At 44.6% G+C, this 19,491-nt stretch overlaps 1 protein-coding gene across 8 annotated transcripts in view; it reads left to right on the top strand.

Annotated features, from left to right (window-relative positions):
* The window catches only part of GOLGA4 (golgin A4), a 347,782-nt gene that overhangs the window by 35,641 nt on the left and 292,650 nt on the right, over nt 1–19,491 (top strand). For 4 of the 8 annotated variants that reach the window (XM_063922581.1, XM_063922575.1, XM_063922574.1 and 1 more), the window contains exon 3: nt 15,241–15,339. The exons of the other annotated variants lie outside the window; for them this stretch is intronic. In XM_063922581.1, coding sequence (XP_063778651.1) covers nt 15,241–15,339 — 99 coding nt within the window. The remainder of the gene's footprint in view (nt 1–15,240; nt 15,340–19,491) is intronic. 8 annotated transcript variants of the gene reach the window in all.

Here is a 19,491-nt window from a genome sequence, read left to right as displayed (position 1 = left end):
CTTGAACACTTACATAACAAAGTTCAAGATGGAATCGCTCAGGGCGGTTATTGCAAGCCTGGACGAGGGGGATTACATGGTATCCCGGGACATCAAGGATGCTTACCTGCATGTCCCTATTTACCTTCCTCACCAGGAGTACCTCAGATTGTGGTACAGGATTGCCGTTACCAATTCCAGACACTACCGTTTGGACTGTCCACGGCACCGAGGGTGTTTACCAAGGTAATGGCAGAAATGATGATACTCCTTCAAAAAAAAAAAAGGGAGTTTTTATTTATCCCATACTTGGATGATCTCCTTATAAAGGCAAGGTCCAGGGAGCAGTTACTGGTCGGAGTAGCACTATCTCAGGAGGTGATACAACAGCATGGCTGGATTCTGAACATTCCAAAGTCACAGCTGGTTCCTTCCACTCGCTTACTGTTCCTGGGGATGATTTTGGACACAGAACAGAAAAAAGTGTTTCTCCCGCAGGAGAAAGCCAAGGAGCTGTCATCTCTAGTCAGAGACCTCCTAAAATCAAAAAGGGTATCGGTGCATCGTTGCACACGAGTCCTGGGAAAAATGGTGGCTTCATACGAAGCAATTCCATTCGGCAGGTTCCATGCGAGGACCTTCCCGTGAGACCTCTTAGATAAGTGGTCGGGATCGCATCTTCAAATGCATCAAATGATAACCCTGTCTCCAAGGACCAGGGTGTCTCTACTGTGGTGGATGCAGGGTGCTCATCTTCTAGAGGGCCGCAGTTTCGGCATACAGGACTGGGTCCTGGTGACCACGGATGCCAGCCTTCAAGGCTGGGGAGCAGTCACACAGGGAAGAAACTTCCAGGGCCTATGGTCAAGTCAGGAGACTTCCCTACATATAAATTCTGGAACTGAGGGCCATTTACAATGCCCTAAGTCAGGCAAGACCCCTGCTTCAAAACCAGCAGGTACTGATACAGTCAGACAACATCACGGCAGTCGCCCATGTGACCCGACAGGGCGGCACAAGAAGCAGGATGGCAATGGCAGAAGTCACAAGGATTCTCCGATGGGCGGAAAATCACGTACTAGCACTGTCAGCAGTGTTCATTCCGGGAGTGGACAACTGGGAAGCAGACTTCCTCAGCAGACACGACCTACACCCGGGAGAGTGGGGACTTCATCCAGAAGTCTTCCTGCTGTTGGTAAACCGTTGGGAAAGGCCACAAGTGGACATGATGGCGTCCCGCCTCAACAAAAAGCTAAAGAGATATTGCGCCAGGTCAAGGGACCCTCAGGCGATAGCTGTGAACGCTCTAGTGACACCGTGGGTGTACCAGTCGGTTTATGTGTTCCCTACTCTGCCTCTCATACCAAAGGTACTGAGAATAATAAGATGGCGAGGAGTAAGAACGATACTCGTGGTTCCGGATTGGCCAAGAAGGGCTTGGTACCCGGAACTTCAGGAAATGATATCAGAGGACCCATGGCCTCTGCCGCTCAGACAGGACCTGCTTCAGCAGGGGCCCTGTCTGTTCCAAGACTTACCGCGGCTGCGTTTGACGGCATGGCGATTGAGCGCCGGATCCTGAAGGAAAAGGGTATTCCGGAAGAAGTCATTCCTGCGCTTATTAAAGCCAGGAAAGATGTTACGGCAAAGCATTATCACCGCATGTGGCGGGAATATGTTGCATGGTGCGAGGCCAAAAAGGCCCCAACAGAGGAATTTCCACTAGGTCGATTTCTACATTTCCTGCAAGCAGGAGTGAATATGGGCCTAAGTCTAGGCTCCATTAAAGTACAGATCTCGGCTCTGTCGATTTTCTTTCAAAAAGAATTAGCTTCAGTACCTGAAGTTCAGGCATTGTGAAAGGAGTGCTGCATATTCAGCCCCGTTTGTGCCCCCTGTGGCACCTTGGGATCTCAACGTGGTGTTGAGTTTTCTTAAAATCACATTGGTTTGAGCCACTAAAAACCGTGGATCTAAAATATCTCACGTGGTAAGTGGTCATGTTATTGGCCTTGGCTTCAGCCAGGCGAGTGTCAGAATTGGCGGCTTTATCATGTATAAGACTTATCTGATTTTCCATATGGATAGGGCAGAATTGAGGACTCGTCCCCAATTTCTTCCTAAGGTGGTGTCAGCGTTTCACCTGAACCAGCCTATTGTGGTGCCGGCGGCTACTAGTGAATTGGAGGACTCCAAGTTGCTAGACGTTGTCAGGGCCCTGAAAATATATGTTTACAGGATGGCTGGAGTCAGAAACTCTGACTCGCTGTTTATCCTGTATGCACCCAACAAGCTGGGTGCTCCTGCTTCTAAGCAGTCTATTGCTCGCTGGATTTGTAGTACAATTCAGCTTGCACATTCTGTGGCAGGCATACCACAGCCAAAATCTGTAAATGCCCATTCCACAAGGAAGGTGGGCTCATCTTGGGCGGCTGCCCGAGGGGTCTCGGCTTTACAACTTTGCCGAGCAGCTACTTGGTCAGGGGCAAACACGTTTGCAAAATTCTACAAATTTGATACCCTGGCTGAGGAGGACCTGGAGTTGTCTCATTCGGTGCTACAGAGTCATCCGCACTCTCCCGCCCGTTTGGGTGCTTTGGTATAATCCCCATGGTCCTTACGGAGTTCCCAGCATCCACTAGGACGTTAGAGAAAATAAGAATTTACTCACCGGTAATTCTATTTCTCGTAGTCCGTAGTGGATGCTGGGCGCCCATCCCAAGTGCGGATTGTCTGCAATACTTGTAAATAGTTATTGTTAACTAAAGGGTTATTGTTGAGCCATCTGTTGAGAGGCTCAGTTGTTTTCATACTGTCAAACTGGATATAGTATCACGAGTTGTACGGTGTGATTGGTGTGGCTGGTAAGAGTCTTGCCCGGGATTCTAAATCCTTCCTTATTATGTCTGCTCGTCCGGGCACAGTGTCCTAACTGAGGCTTGGAGGAGGGTCATAGTGGGAGGAGCCAGTGCACACCAGGTAGTCATAAATCTTTCTAGAGTACCCAGCCTCCTTTGGAGCCCGCTATTCCCCATGGTCCTTACGGAGTTCCCAGCATCCACTACGGACTACGAGAAATAGAATTACCGGTGAGTAAATTCTTATTTTTACCTGCTGATAAACCTCTCACCACCCACTAGTCCTTGACATTGTCTTTCCCATGGTAATTCCTGTTACTTATCATCGCTCCCTGACACCATAGCCCCCAAACAGAATTAACAATTTAAAAATCTGATAAAATAAACAAAATAAAATTGTACAGGTATAACATTTTTGTTTTTTAAATTAAATTGTCTACACTATCACTGGCTTCTGTTGCTATTCAATCCTAATGTTGCTGTAATCCAATACTCTCTTAGGGCATACGGGTAGACAAAAGTGATTGGACACTGTCAGCAAATAGATCAACAAGATTTTATTGCTGTCAGTACTTTTTAGGTCCACCACATGCAGTGATTACTACAGACACCCTTCTTGGCAAACTGTCTACAAGTTCCTGGACAACAGCAGGTGATACGTTTCATCATTCCGCCTTAAGTACATTGACCAACTGCGACACAGAAGAAGGTCGAGTCAGACTAGAACGTACCTGTCGCTCCAATTCATCCCAGAGATTCTTAATGGGGTCAAGATCTTAAATTGGCCAGTCCATTCAGGTTACCAAATTTTCTGTATACCAGTCCAACTTAGCCCTGGAAATATGACATTGCACAGCCTACAATGATCACCTTTTCAAACTCTGTTTGCTCCTTCCGGCTAGCCATTTCGTTAGCAAATGATCTAATCGGTGTCCCTCTACTTGTTTTATACCTTCACAAAACACGTCTGCCGCAGGAGCACACCATTTCGCTTGTGTGTGTGTGGGTTGGGGGGGTGCAATCACTTTTGTCTACATAGTTTGTATGTATACTAGCTGAATACCTGTACTTCGCTACGGAATTTCTGTGCGTGTAATTTTGAAGGACTTCCTGGTAAACTACATTTTTAGTCTTTTTCCTTCAGCTTGTAGAATGGCCAGGCTGTCAGAGGAACTGACTCTGGAACAGGCAATTTACAACTGGCCATGGGTGAAGCAGTCATTTCTCAGAACCATGCCAGCCACTTTCAAACTCTGCCACTGAGCTTTGTTAATGGTCATGGCGTAGCAGACCTTTACGAGGAACTGCAGCCATTTGAACTTGAAGTGGTAGTCTGATAGGATCAGAGGAATTCTTAGAATGAAGGGTTTGGGTGGATTCTAAAGAAGCCCCTAGCAATCCTCCAATTTAAACTGAAACAAAAATTAACAGATTGGCGGTAAAAGAATTGTAAAAAAAAGCTTGTTTTTAAACCTAGAGTTACATGCTAAAAATATATATACCTACTTAGGCAATTAATTTGGTAACGTTTGTATGCAAAACCAAATCTAAATCTTATCTGGATTAAGAGATTAATTAAAAAAAATACATTTCACTCCTTTAAGGGTTGGCTTTTGAAAAATACCTTCTTAGTCTGTGACTACGTCACAAAACAAAGTTACTGTCCAAGTTGTAAGTTCCTAGTCATCATGGTTCCGGAGATTTCATGATGAGTCAGTCAGTGGTATTTGGCTTTTTTCACCCCTTTGGGGGTGGACACTTTTGAAAAATCCCTTTTTAGTGGGTGCCTACGTCACAAAACAAAGCTACTGTCCAAGTTTCAAGTTCCTGGTCCTCATGGTTCCTAGGATTTCGTGATGAGTCAGTGAGTGGTGTTTGGCTTTTATATATCAAGGTGAGTGTGTGCGCATGTGTGTGTGTGTATACTCTTTTATAGGTGTGTGTATGTGAGATATATAATTTATCTGACGTCCTAGTGGATGCTGGGAACTCCGAAAGGACCATGGGGAATAGCGGGCTCCGAAGGAGGCTGGGCACTCTAGAAAGATTTATGACTACCTGGTGTGCACTGGCTCCTCCCACTATGACCCTCCTCCAAGCCTCAGTTAGATCTTGTGCCCGGCCGAGGTTGGATGCACACTAGGGGCTCTCCTGAGCCCTTAGAAAGAAAGTATAGATTTAGGTTTTTTATTTTCAGTGAGACCTGCTGGCAACAGGCTCACTGCAGCGAGGGACTAAGGGGAGAAGAAGCGAACTCGCCTGCTTGCAGCCGGATTGGGCTTCTTAGGCTACTGGACACCATTAGCTCCAGAGGGATCGACCGCAGGCCCAGTCCTTGGTGTTCGGTCCCGGAGCCGCGCCGCCGTCCCCCTTACAGAGCCAGAAGCAAGAAGAGGTCCGGAAAAACGGCGGCAGAAGACATCGGTCTTCACCAAGGTAGCGCACAGCACTGCAGCTGTGCGCCATTGCTCCTCATGCACACTTCACACTCCGGTCACTGAGGGTGCAGGGCGCTTGGGGGGGGCGCCCTGAGCAGCAATAAAAGCACCTTGGCTGGCAAAAATACCACAATATATAACCCCAGAGGCTATATATGTGGTAAATACCCCTGCCAGAATCCAGTAAAAAGCGGGAGAATAGGCCGCGGAAAAGGGGCGGAGCTATCTCCCTCAGACACACTGGCGCCATTTTCTCTTCACAGTGCAGCTGGAAGAAAGCTCCCCAGGCTCTCCCCTGTAGTTTTCAGGCTCAAAGGGTTAAAAAGAGAGGGGGGGCACTAAATTTAGGCGCAATATTGTATATACAAGCAGCTATTGGGGAAAATTCACTCAGTTATAGTGTTAATCCCCACATTATATAGCGCTCTGGTGTGTGCTGGCATACTCTCTCTCTGTCTCCCCAAAGGGCTTTGTGGGGTCCTGTCCTCAGTCAGAGCATTCCCTGTGTGTGTGCGGTGTGTCGGTACAGCTGTGTCGACATGTTTGAGGAGGAGGCTTATATAGTGACGGAGCAGATGCCGATAAATGTGATGTCGCCCCCCTGTGGGGCCGACACCAGAGTGGATGGTTAGGTGAAAGGTATTAACCGACAGTGTCAACTCCTTACATAAAAGGGTGGATGACGTAACAGCTGTGGGACAGCCGGCTTCTCAGCCCGCGCCTGCCCAGGCGTCTCAAAGGCCATCAGGGGCTCAAAAACGCCCGCTCATTCAGATGGCAGACACAGATGTCGACACGGAGTCTGACTCCAGTGTCGACAAGGTTGAGACATATACACAATCCACTAGGAACATCCGTGACTTGATCCCGGCAATAAAAAATGTGTTACACATTTCTGACATTAACCTCTAAAAATGGGTTTTTATGTTTGGGGAGAAAAAGCAGGCAGTGTTTTGTTCCCCCATCAGATGAATGAATGAAGTGTGTGAGAAGCGTGGGTTCCCCCTGATAAGAAACTGGTAATTTCAAAAAAGTTACTGATGGCGTACCTTTTCCCGCCAGAGGATAAGTTACGCTGGGAGATATCCCCTAGGGTGGATAAGGCGCTCACACGGTTGTCAAAATAGGTGGCACTGCCGTTTTAGGTACGGCCACTTTGAAGGTACCTGTTGATAAAAAGCAGGAGGCTATCCTGAAGTCTGTTTTTACACACTCAGGTACTAGACTGAAACCTGCAGAGCGTGCTGCTGCAGCGTGGTCGGTGACCCTGTCAAACATACTAGTTTGCTAACATGAGAACATATTAAAGACGTGTCTTATATATGAGGGATGCACAGAGGGATATTTTGCCGGCTGGCATCCAAAATGAATGTAATGTCCATTCTGTCAGGAGGGTATTAGAGACCTGTCACTGGACAGGTGATGCTGACTTTAAAAGGCGCATAGAGATTCTGCCTTATAAGGGTGAGGAATTATTTGGGGATGGTCTCTGGGACCTCGTATCCGCAGCAACAGCTGGGAAGAAATATTTTTACCTCAGTTTTCCTCACAGACTAAGAAAGCACTGTATTATCAGGTACAGTCCTTTCGGCTTCAGAAAAGCAAGCGGTTCAAAGGCGCTTCCTTTCTGTACAGAGACAAGGGAAGAGGGAAAAAGCTGCACCAGTCAGCCTGTTCCCAGAATCATAATTCTTCTCTCGCTTCCTCTGAGTCCACAGCATGACGCGGGGGCTCCACAGGTGTAGCCAGGTACGGTGGGGGGCCGTCTCAAAAATTTCAGCGATCAGTGGGCTCGCTCACAGGTGGATCCCTGTTTCATTCAAGTAGTATTTCAAGGGTACAAGCTGGAATTCGAGATGTCTTCCCCCCGCCGTTTCCTCAAATATGCCTTGCCGACAACTCCCTCAGGCAGGGAGGCTGTGCTAGAGGCAATTAATAAGCTGTATTCCCATCAGGTAATACTTAAGGTGCCCCTACTTCAACAAGGACGGGGTTACTATTCCACACGGTTTGGGGTACCGAAACCGCATGGTTCGGTGTGACCCTTTTTTATATTTAAAATCCTTGAACACATACATAAAAAAATTCAAGTTCAAGATGGAATCGCTCAGGGCGGTTATTGCAAGCCTGGGCGAGGGGGATTACATGGTATCCCGGGACATCAAGGATGCTTACCTGCATGTCCCCATTTACTATCCTCGCCAGGAGTACCTCAGATTTGTGGTACAGGATTACCATTACCAAGTCCAGACTCTGCCGTTTGGACTGTACATGGCACCGAGGGTGTTACCAAGGTAATGGCCGGAATGATGATACTCCTTCGAAAAAGGGGAGTTTTTAATGATCCCGTACTTGGACAATCTCCTTATAAGGGCGAGGTCCAAGGAGCAGTTGCTAGTCGGGGTAGCACTATTTTGGAAAGTGCTACAACAGCACGGTTGGATTCTAAACAGTCCAAAGACACAGCTGTTTCCTACGACACGTCTACTGTTCCTGGGGATGGTTCTGGACACAGACCAGAAATAAGTGTTTCTCCCGGAGGAGAAAGCCAAGGAGCTGTCATCTCTAGTCAGAGACCTCCTGAAGCCAAAACAGTTATCGGTGCATCATTGCACGCGAGTCCTGGGAAAAATGATAGCTTCCTACGAAGCAATTCCATTCGGCAGGTTCCATGCAAGAACTTTTCAGGGGGACCTGTTAGACAAGTGGTCCGGATCACATCTTCAGATGCTTCGGCTGATAACCCTGTCTCCAAGGACCAGGGTATCTCTACTGTAGTGGCTGCAGAGTGCCCATCTTCAAGAGGGCCGCAGGTTCGACATACAGGACTAGGTCCTAGTGACCATGGATGCCAGCCTTTGAGGCTGGGGGGCAGTCACACAGGGAAGAAGCTTCCAGGGACTTTGGTCAAGTCAGGTGACTTCCCTACATAAATATTCTGGAACTGAGGGCCATTTACAATGCCCTGAGTCAGGCAAGGCCTCTGCTTCAAAAGGCCGGTCCTGATCCAATCAGACAACATCACGGCAGTCGCCCATGTAAACCAACAGGGCGGCACAAGAAGCAGGATGGCGATGGCAGAAGCCACAAGGATTCTCCGATGGGCGGAAAATCATGTGTTAGCACTGTCAGCAGTGTTCATTCTCGGAGTGGACAACTGGGAAGCAGATCTTCTCAGCAGACACGACTTCCACCCGAGAGAGTGGGGACTTCATCCAGAAGTCTTCCAAAGGATTGTACACCATTGGGAAAGGCCACAGGTGGACATGAAGGCGTCCCGCCTCAACAAAAAGCTATAAAAGATATTGCGCCAGGTCAAGGGACCTTCAGGCGATAGCTGTGGACGCTCTGGTAACACCGTGGGTGTACCAGTCGGTTTATGTGTTCCCCCCTCTGCCTCTCATACCAAAGGTACTGAGAATAATAAGAAGGCGAGGAGTAAGAACGATACTCGTGGTTCCGGATTGGCCAAGAAGAGCCTGGTACCCAGAACTTCAAGAAATTATATCAGAGGACCCATGGCCTCTGCCGCTCAGACAGGACCTGCTGCAGCAGGGGCCCTGTCTGTTCCAAGACTTACCGCGGCTACGTTTTGATGGCATGGCGGTTGAACGCCGGATCCTAAAGGAAAAGGGCATTCCGGAGGAAGTCATTCCTACGCTGATTCAAGCCAGGAAAGATGTAACTGCAAAACATTATCACCGCATATGGCGGAAATATATTGCTTGGTGTGAGGCCACAAAAGGCCCCAACAGAGGAATTTCAACTAGGTCGATTTCTGCATTTCCTACAAGCAGGAGTGTCTATGGGCCTAAAATTAGGCTCCATTAAGATACAGATCTCGGCTCTGTCGATTTTCTTCCAGAAAGAATTAACTTCAGTACCTGAAGTTCAGACATTGTAAAAGGAGTGCTGCATATTCAGCCCCCGGTTGTGCCTCCAGTGGCACCTTGGGATCTCAACGTGGTGTTGAGTTTCTTAAAATCACATTGGTTTGAACCACTAAAAACCGTGGATCTAAAATATCTCACGCGGAAAGTGGTCATGTTATTGACCTTGGCTTCGGCCAGGCGTGTATCAGAATTGGCGGCTTTGTTATATAAAAGTCCTTATCTGATTTTCCATATGGAGAGGGCAGAATTGAGGACTCGTCCCCAGTTTCTCCCTAAGGTGGTATCAGTTTTTCACTTAAACCAACCTATTGTGGTGCCTGCGGCTACTAGGGACTTGGAAGATTCCAAGTTACTGGACATAGTCGGGGCCTTAAAAATTTATATTTCCAGGACGGCTAGAGTCAAGAAAATTGACTCGCTATTTATCCTGTATGCACCCAACAGGCTGGGTGCTCCTGCTTCTAAGCAGACTATCGCTCGCTGGATCTGTGACACGATTCAGCAGGCGCATTCTGCGGCTGGACTGCCGCATCCTAAATCAGTGAAAGCCCATTCCACAGGGAAGGTGGGCTCATCGTGGGCGGCTGCCCGAGAGGTCTCGGCTTTACAACTTTGCCGAGCTGTTACTTGGTCAGGGGCAAACACGTTTGCAAAATTCTACAAATTTGATACCCTGGCTGAGGAGGACCTTGAGTTCTCTCATTCGGTGCTGCAGAGTCATCCGCACTCTCCCGCCCGTTTGGGAGCTTTGGTATAATCCCCATGGTCCTTACGGAGTTCCCAGCATCCACTAGGACGTCAGAGAAAATAAGATTTTACTCACCGGTAAATCTATTTCTCGTAGTCCGTAGTGGATGCTGGGCGCCCATCCCAAGTGCGGATTGTCTGCAATACTTGTAAATAGTTATTGCTAACTAAAGGGTTATTGTTGAGCCATCTGTTGAGAGGCTCAGTTGTTTTCATACTGTCAAACTGGATATAGTATCACGAGTTGTACGGTGTGATTGGTGTGGCTGGTATGAGTCTTACCCGGGATTCAAAATCCTTCCTTATTATGTCAGCTCGTCCGGGCACAGTGTCCTAACTGAGGCTTGGAGGGAGGGTCATAGTGGGAGGAGCCAGTGCACACCAGGTAGTCATAAATCTTTCTAGAGTGCCCAGCCTCCTTCGGAGCCCGCTATTCCCCATGGTCCTTTCGGAGTTCCCAGCATCCACTACGGACTACGAGAAATAGATTTACCGGTGAGTAAAATCTTATTATTTGTGTTAATACAGTATACATTAGGATTGCTATATTAATTTCAGTATAAAGTTTTATATACAGTATCCGGATTTATTATCTCAAAACATAATAATAGTGAAGAGACATAGGATTTAGTTAGAAAGGTTAATTAATAAGTCATAATAATTGTGAATCATCTATTCTGACTGCAGAACGCTTTACAATCTCTGTATGTAAAATGTGAGGTAACCTTTATGCCATCATTAGTATTACAATCCTATTATATTGCTCTTTTTGATTTTACAGTTTTTTGGGCTTTCTGGTCCAACAATATATCTTTGTGTGACACTGTGTCTTTCTGTCACCCCTATATGTTTGGTAGGGATGTAGTTAAATTGCCGCCGGGATCCCAGCGGTTGAAATACCAACGCCGGAATCCCGAACGGCGGCATAATACCAGTATCAAGATCCCTACGGTAAAATACTGATGCCTGGAATCCCAAACGTTCTTTTGTAGGTACACGCTCGTGTCTTGCAGCACCCACAAGGGAGCGTTAGGGTAGGGGGCAGGGGAAGGTTAGTGTCCTTTCTGGGGGGCTGTCTGGATTCTGATGGACGGAATGCCGCTGTCTGTATTCTGCCTGCCAACATCCTGTCCATCAGTTTATGATACCGAATCCATTTGGTATTGTGCTGCACCCCCTGTATACTCTGTATAGTCATCATCACTCCCCTCATATATGTAGTACTGTGCTTCTTTTCCCATATACGTATTTTTTTTTTGTTTAGCCTCATGCCATGCGCCTCACCCCATTTATATTTCTATTGTGGTACTCTCCCGCTGCAGGAAACTTATCTCTGGTCTTCTTGTCCTTCTCTTCTCTTTTCCTGTGCTGGCTCCTCTGAACTCCAGCGGCAACTTAGTGTGTGTGTTTATGTATATGTGTGTGTGTGTGTGTGTGTGTGTGTATGTATAGATAGATATAGATATATATATATATATATATATAATAATTTTGTTTATATAGCGCTCTTTCTCCAATAGGACTCAAGGTGCTTAAAAAAAAAAAAAATATATATATATATATATATATATATATATATATATATATCTATCCTCCAAAATGACCCGGCACTCCTGCGGTCCCCACCGCCAGCAAACAGCTGCTCCCGGTGCCCTCCTCGTAGAGGCAATCCTCCCAGATACAAACAGTTCAATGAGGCGGCACTCAGGAGACTTTTCAAGTGATTTAATGCTGTGTTCTACGTTTCGGGGACGCAGCCCCTTCGTCAGGATAAGTGTGTACAATAACAAAACGTGTTTAAATACCTGAGTGAAATCGCTCCCACCCGCCGCCTCCAACCGCGTTGCCCGGTTTCCGGTCGCGTCCTCCCGGTCCCGCCGGAAGTGACGTCACGCCGGCCCGTCCAGCTTACGCGTTGTGGCTGGGAAAAGAGAAACCATGGAAACATATAAACAATATGTCTGCCTCCATTCAACTATTGCACTATATATCTAAAACAACAAATCTAGTGAAAAGTAAATAAAACATTAAGACGATCTGATATTTTCAAAAATATACACTTGTAACGCTTATAATAATCAGAACGATATCTGTGTAATATACTGACAAATAGGCAATAATAATGCAATAGCTGTGGAATAAACTTTAAAAATTGATTAATATTAAAAATAGTAACTAATTTAATAAATTCATCAAGCGACCAAACTATTTCTTCCAGGGTTGAGATGTACTTTTTCAATGCATATAAATACCTAATAACACTTATACTATATCCCAGGATTGTCTACTTGCCTACCGGGCATTTCACAAAAAACATCTTAAGTTAAGGGCTTCATTGAGCCCTTTTGGAGCAAGTGTATTTAATACATGAATCCAGCGTGACTCTAATTGTAACAATTTTTTTGATCTGTCCCCGCCCCTTAGGGATTTGGGGACCTGATCAATGATTTTGTATCGAAGTGTGGCCATATTATGTTGCTTTTTAGCAAAGTGACGAGCCACTGGTTGTTCGCTATCGCCTGTTTTTATAGCTTCATGAATGGCAAACCTATGCTGCGCCATTCTGATCTTAAAAGCGCAATCTGTTTTGCCTACATATGATAGGCCACACGGGCATGTAAGCAAATAGACCACAAACTTCGATTCACATGACAAACATTGTTTAATGCTATATGATTTCCCGGTATGGGGGTGCAAAAATTTTGTTCACGGTGTCATGTAGCTGCACGTAGTGCATCCACTGCACCAATAGCATCCTGCTTTTCTACTAAGAAAGTGTTCCTTCAAAATATTGATTTGAGAAATGTCGGTTTTTACGACAATATCTCGTATACTACTATTCCTGGAGTAGCTAGGTAATAGTTTAGATTGGAAAGCTTCACCTAACCCTTTATCAGTAGCCACAATGGGCCAGATTTGCTTGGTCCTTTTAGTCAAATGATAGCTACTGGAGTTAAATCTGGTTACCCAAGGAAATCTACCCTGAAGCTGTTTAGGGGGATTTGATTCTAATAGTTGTTCTCTCGAGAAACTTAACGCTCTCTTTCTTGCTGCCTTCAATAACCTGATAGGATAGCCTCTCTCCAAGAATCTTAGTGTCATATTGTGCAAGGCTTGATTCCTTTCCTGTAGTTTAGTGGTGATACGACACACTCTCAAATATTGAGAGAACGGTAAACTACAAATCGTAGATTTGGGGTGGGAACTATCATAACGCAACACATTATTTCTGTCTGTGGGTTTCACAAACAGTGATGTGTTGATCTTCCCATCCTCAATGGTAATGCAAACATCTAGGAAATTGATAGTTTTATCATCAATTGACAAAGTCAATTTGATGGGACTGTCTGATGCATTATGCGTACACACTAACGATTTAAGGTCAGCCTGATTACCTTTCCAAAGTATAAGGACGTCATCTATATACCGACAATATAGACTCATCCTTTCCAATGTAGCACTGTTTTGTAAAAATAGATCACAATCAACCTCCCACATATACGTGTTGGCGAAGGATGGTGCCACCGCCGATCCCATCGCGCAACCCGTGCGCTGTAAATAAAAGGTCTTATCATATAGGAAATAATTGTGGGTTAGGGAAAATTCTAACAGGGCTAAGATGAAATTAATATCAGGGCCTTTGTAAAGTGGATTATTGGTGATTAATCTTCTGACAGCTTGTAGCCCTGCCCCATGTGGTATACAAGTGTATAAGCTTGTAACATCTATGGAAGCGAGGCTAGTCTGCACAGGTAACTCACTCAAATCTGCAAATTTCCTAAGTAACATGGAGGTGTCCTTTAAATGTGTACTAGTATACCATACACTACTAGCCACCATGCAGGAACGCCCATCACTTTTCTTCCACATTTCTGATACCTTCTGACCAGATAGGAAAAGCGCCTTTGTCCGTACACTCTGTGTTATGCATAGGCCGTAGTGGTTATCAGAATGTATTGCGCATGCACAGTGACAAATAATTGCTGACATACGTGAACATCAGAATTGCATGTGACTCAAAAGTAGGCCCTACTGTATGTCTGCAGTGTTTATAGATGTGGTTTTTATTATTTATTCTAATCCAACCCCATTGGTGCTTGTGATTGATTTGTGTATATGTCAGTAGCTTCCAGACTGTGATATGAGGCACTGACAATGGTGCCTTGGGTTGGTGGTCCGGGGCCAAATCAAATTATTCACGGTCAAAATGATAGGCAAAACCAGTGTTAGTGGCTGCCAACTAGAAGCACAACTATATACCACCACATAACAGACCCTAAGGATGACAATATACTTAATTTAAACTTTTTTTTTTAAATGTATGTGCTTTAGTTCCACTAATTAAAAGGTGAGCACCATATAATTGTTTAATCAGTCTTTCAGCTCACAAATGATGCATTCTATGTTCTCCTTTAATATTCCAGTCTCCAACGCTTAGGATTTATTTGGTTTTGATTCACGTTATCCAACAGGTTGGGGAAGAGACTATTAAGTTGTGGCGGCCAGGGTTGTGACAAGCAACTTTGTGTTAGGATGCAGCACAACAGTGTTTCCTGCCTTGATTATTAATACTCTGTTTCGTGGCAATATTAAAAATTTCAATGAAAATATCCCTGCAAAGTAAAACCCACAGGGGTAAGCGGTAGGGATAACCGCTGTCACTGCGAATTGTGAAAATTCCAGCATTGTGAAAGACTTGTCTGGGGGAAACGGATGCTGCGCATGCGCACAGTGTCAGTATCCGGAATCTGAGCCTGCTCAGACAGAGGCTGCAGGGTAAGATATTAGTACAACTGGATTATATAAAGCTATGCAGAAACTACAGTTTCAGCATACTTTTATAGAGAAAAAGTTTATAAATAGGTCCCTACATCTTAAACAGCTGAGGTCCTGTGGAGCAAGCATGTCCGTTTCATCTGCATTTAGAATTGCATTAGAATATTTGTAATCTAGTCAATGTTAACATTTGTATCCATCAAATGGTTAATGCCTGGATTCTACATTGTCTGATTTAATAATGGTTTATGGTTATTCTTTTCCAACAGTTGAAACTACCCTGAAGACCTTAAGGAAATAACTGATTAGTCCCTATGTTTTCTACTTGTTTTTCATTTTGTTAGACTGAATGGGGAATGCTTGTGAAAACTGGTGCACAGGAGAAGGCTGCTGTAACACATAGTAACCAAATGGCTTATATCACCTTTTTCTGTGCATCAGTTTCCACAAATGTCCCCAACTGGGAAATGGGGGAATGTAATGTGAATTGAGCACATCCTGTCTGATTATTTATCTCCTCATTCCATTCCCTTGCATTGTATGGCACAGCTGCTGGCCGGGATGATAGCAGAGCCTGCTTTACTCTCTGAATACACTATTTTTGCTCTGGACCAAACCAAAAGGTCCAAACCACAGAGTGGCAGTGTGGTGAGTCCAGCCTTCCTTTCAGCGATGCCTGAAGTGGAATTATTGTAGATCTGCTTCTAGAACCCTCTAGTAGTAATTCAATACCCTATGTGTATTAGTAACCACTTAATAGCGTTTTGTTTCTCTGTTGCTTTCTGTATGTGGGGTTTCCGTAATTTAAAGGATTAACCTGTTTCTATGTTAATATGCAAGTGCTTACTCATACTGCTTTCTTGACAAGGCTTTTGCACCAGCCTAGTTCCCCACTTACTCATTAATCTACAGAATTAACAGCTGCCTCCAATATCTTATTATATGCTATGTATCCAGGAAGGACAAACGTAAATTGGTGTATATAATAAACTACAAAAAGCATATAACTCTGCTTAGAACTTGTTAGTAAGTATAGTTCGTACAGTATGTTTGAAAAGACTGTTAGTTTTTAGGCAACAGTGATTAATTGCGAATAAAATAGTCAATTAATGTTATATTTACTTACTTGTATCCTTTAAGCATCAAAAATAATATAAAATAAATTAAACGCTCAATATCAAGGTCATATAATACTTCCGGGTATCTATGTTCTCTGATGCTTATGTCACCATGAATGATTCTAACCAGTCAACCATTTACCACAACGTACACTTTTAGTAGTACAATACCTAGTTTTTTACAGTTAAAAAAAAAAGTACCCATTAAAAATGATGCCATCCACATAGGTATAATTCCCTGGCAATTTTTCTTCTGTCTGAATTTGTTATATATTGGGTATGATGTGCTAATATCTTGAGATAATATTTCACATTTGGCAAAGTCCGAATCTATAATTTAGCCAAGTTGTGTGACTCCCACACTGTGATGAGTCATTTTGGAAACCGTAACATCGGCATCTTTATTTGCACAATGCACATGTAGGTTTATACAGACCACTGGCCATGCTAATGCATCAGGATGTTACACAGCTGTTCATGTTGCTCACATTGTGGACAAATGTAATGTTAGATGGTATGTTCCAGTGCGCGATACAGGCTATATGTGGTAGGCAAATCTCTGTACCCTCATTGAACAACTTTTTTTGCACCGGCCATACGGGGTAGCGATTGTATAATGCACAATGTAGGGTGTAATTGCCAGCGTTCACACCTTATCCCAGCGGTGCATTGCCTGCATTTCCCCAACATCACATTTAATTGCAGCAGATATGTTTGTATATGTGATTGTTGGTGCAGGCCCCAATTGATTTGCTGCCAGTGTCACTGTTTTAATTAATTAAACCAACAGTTTCAGTGGGGAAATGAAATCCACCATCTAAATTTCCATGTGCTACACCATTGGTAAGGGAAGGCAGGCAGGGATGTGCGGTGAGGTAAATGACAGAGGAGGCACTGGCTAGTACCTTAGCCAGATTTACACACAACATATGAGTCCAATGGTGCATGTGGGCGTTATACACAGGTGCAGCATATTGTAAGTTTTGATCAGAGATGCGTGGAAAAGATAGGCACTGCCTCACCTGCCATTGACGTTTTACTCCATAATTTTGAATATAAAAAAGATTAGAATAAAACAAAGAAGAAATTTCTAATATGTTCTTTGCATTTTTAATATACTTTTATATAGTTAAAACTTTGGCGTATATGTTAGTATGACAGCAAAGGCTCTGTCTCACCTGCCTTACCTCACCGCATGTCCCTGAAGGCAGGACACCATAAAGTTCAGTGTTACCTGTCTTATACCCTTTTTCCACTAGCTCAAAAAACACGGGTAAATGCACGGGAGCGCGCATTTACCCGTGTTTATTGCTAGTGGAAAAGGATCCCCCTTCAAGTGACCCGTGAATCCTACCCGGGTAAATACCTGGGTAGGACACGGGAATGATCCGGGTAGGGTTGTAGTGTAAACAGAAGCCGTGTCGATGCGACACAGCTCCTGTTTACACTGTATGGAAGGGCGGCGCTGGGAGATCATGTGATCTCCCAGTGCCGCTCCTGCCGCGTCACTAGCATCGTCACCAACCCAGCAATATGGACCTCCTATTAGGCTTTAAAGTTGTAGCACACCAATCTCATATGAGACCTAACACATTTTACTTTTTGGTCTTTTATTCAGCAAAAATATAAGCCGACATGAAAACAGTATGTGAAAAGTAAATACACTTATTGATTCAGTAGCTTGTGGAACCGCCTTTAGCACTAACTTGAAGTAATTGTTTTGTGTGTGAATGTGAAAGCATCTTGCATCACATTGCAGCAATTTTTGACTGTTCTTTCTAAAGGTTCTGGCACAGTATTGGGTCAATCCATATCAAATGGTCCAGAATTAAATGATTTGATTTCTTGACCACTTTTTTTTTTTTTTTAATTCAATAGGTTTTTATTGATTTTTCAGACATACAAACAGAACAACACATACTATAACAACGTATGCCAATCTGTTACATAATAATTTGTACGAATGCTGTATGCATAAACAGACATTAACAAAAAAATAAAGTAAATAAATTTGCAAACAGCTACAAGATATACAAAGTAGTGGCGTGATTTCTTATCAGCAACCTATAGAATAGTACCATAAGAGGTGACAAGATGTCAGTGCATTACAGAAACACGGGTACACTGATTGAGTGGGGAGGATAACCACCTATCCCATACCTTGTAAAACTTTTCCGGGGCTTTCCTAGAAATATAAACAAACTTTTCATGGGACACAACCGAGTTCACTAGCGGGATCCATTGATTAATATCAGGGCCCGAAGTCGCCATCCAGGAGCAATTATGCAGAGCCACTCAGGCAGGCAGTCCCCCGGCCCCGCTGGCGTACAGTTGGCACAGGGGGTTCTAAATACGCTGCGGTCCTCATCAGTGGCGACCAACACAGAGCAAACCCATAAGAGTGGGAGGCAGGGTCTGGGAGGGCAGGAGCGTGTCCCTTAATGCAGGCAGAGTCACCCAGGCAGCCCCAGGCTCCATTGCACACAAACAGCACGGGGGGGAGGGTCCAACTCACCACGGCCCTTAGCTGGTATGTCTGGCGCAGAGCTGGCACAGGAGAGCGGCAGGCAGGCAGGCTCCGGTGATGCAGGAGAATGTCCCTTTCAGGTGCGGGTCCAGCGCGGCACATGCTGTGGAGACGTGCTGCAGGGCCTGGACCGGAAATCACGGCGCCATCTTGGGAGGGACAGAGCGGGGAGAAAAGGCGCCCAGCAGCCCGGCAAACACTGCTCGTCCGGCGGTTCACAGCAGCTCCCCAGTGTCACAACACCTTCCCCCACCGGGTATGGAAAAATGGGCTGGGGGGGGGGGGGGGGGGCTTCTCAGGATGGGTAGTTCGGATAATGAAGGTGGAGAGCGCCCGCACTGAGCTGCTACTCTATGTTTCGCTAGGCCACGCCCCCCATTTCTTGACCACTTTTAAATTTTGTTTATTTTTTGAGTGTGAAGATCCCTGTAAGTTAGTAGTCAGAAACCACCATTACTTTATTTTTATTTACCTTCATGTAAAGATTGCAGCCATTTTTGTATCCTGGCGTATGACATTTTTCAATGTTGCGGACGTTTGGTGTAAATGCAATATCTCAGCTCAGAAAAGTAATAGAAAGCTGGGATAAAAAACATTATTTTCAGCACATTTCATGTCACATTGTGTCATATAACTATTTCCTTACCTCAATTCCTTATGATTGAAATTTAAGGCCAAAGTTAATTGTCATTTAAATTTAAAAAAAAAAAGGATTTTTTTTGGATTGTATTTCAGTGGGAAGGAATAAAATTTCAGAGCTGTAATTTTGTTTGGAAATAGTTATATACTCAAAGATTTACCAAACAATTTTTTAGTTATGGTGGTTTCTGACTGCTAACTTACAGTGGTCATCACAAACAAAAAAATAAATAAATGGTCAAGCAACCATGGCTGGACCACTCCACATGTATTGACCCTATTGTAATGGGTTTGAAATCTGGGTTTTTGACTTTGCCATTCCAAACATTGATTGTTTTCCACTTAAATCTTTACATTTTATAGTTTTAGATGTGCCTAGGATGATTGTTTTGCACAATTTCCGAATCATCACCCCTTCAGCATTATGCTTAACAACTGGTATACAGTTCATATGGGTTCACTACGATCTGCCGGCGGCCGGCCTCCCGGCGACCAGCATACCGGCGCCGGGAGTCC

This window comes from Pseudophryne corroboree, chromosome 5, assembly GCF_028390025.1.
Source record: "Pseudophryne corroboree isolate aPseCor3 chromosome 5, aPseCor3.hap2, whole genome shotgun sequence".
NCBI classification, from domain to species: Eukaryota; Metazoa; Chordata; class Amphibia; order Anura; family Myobatrachidae; genus Pseudophryne; species Pseudophryne corroboree.
Note: the sequence above shows the minus strand (reverse complement) of the source record. Positions and strands in the feature narration are given on the sequence as shown.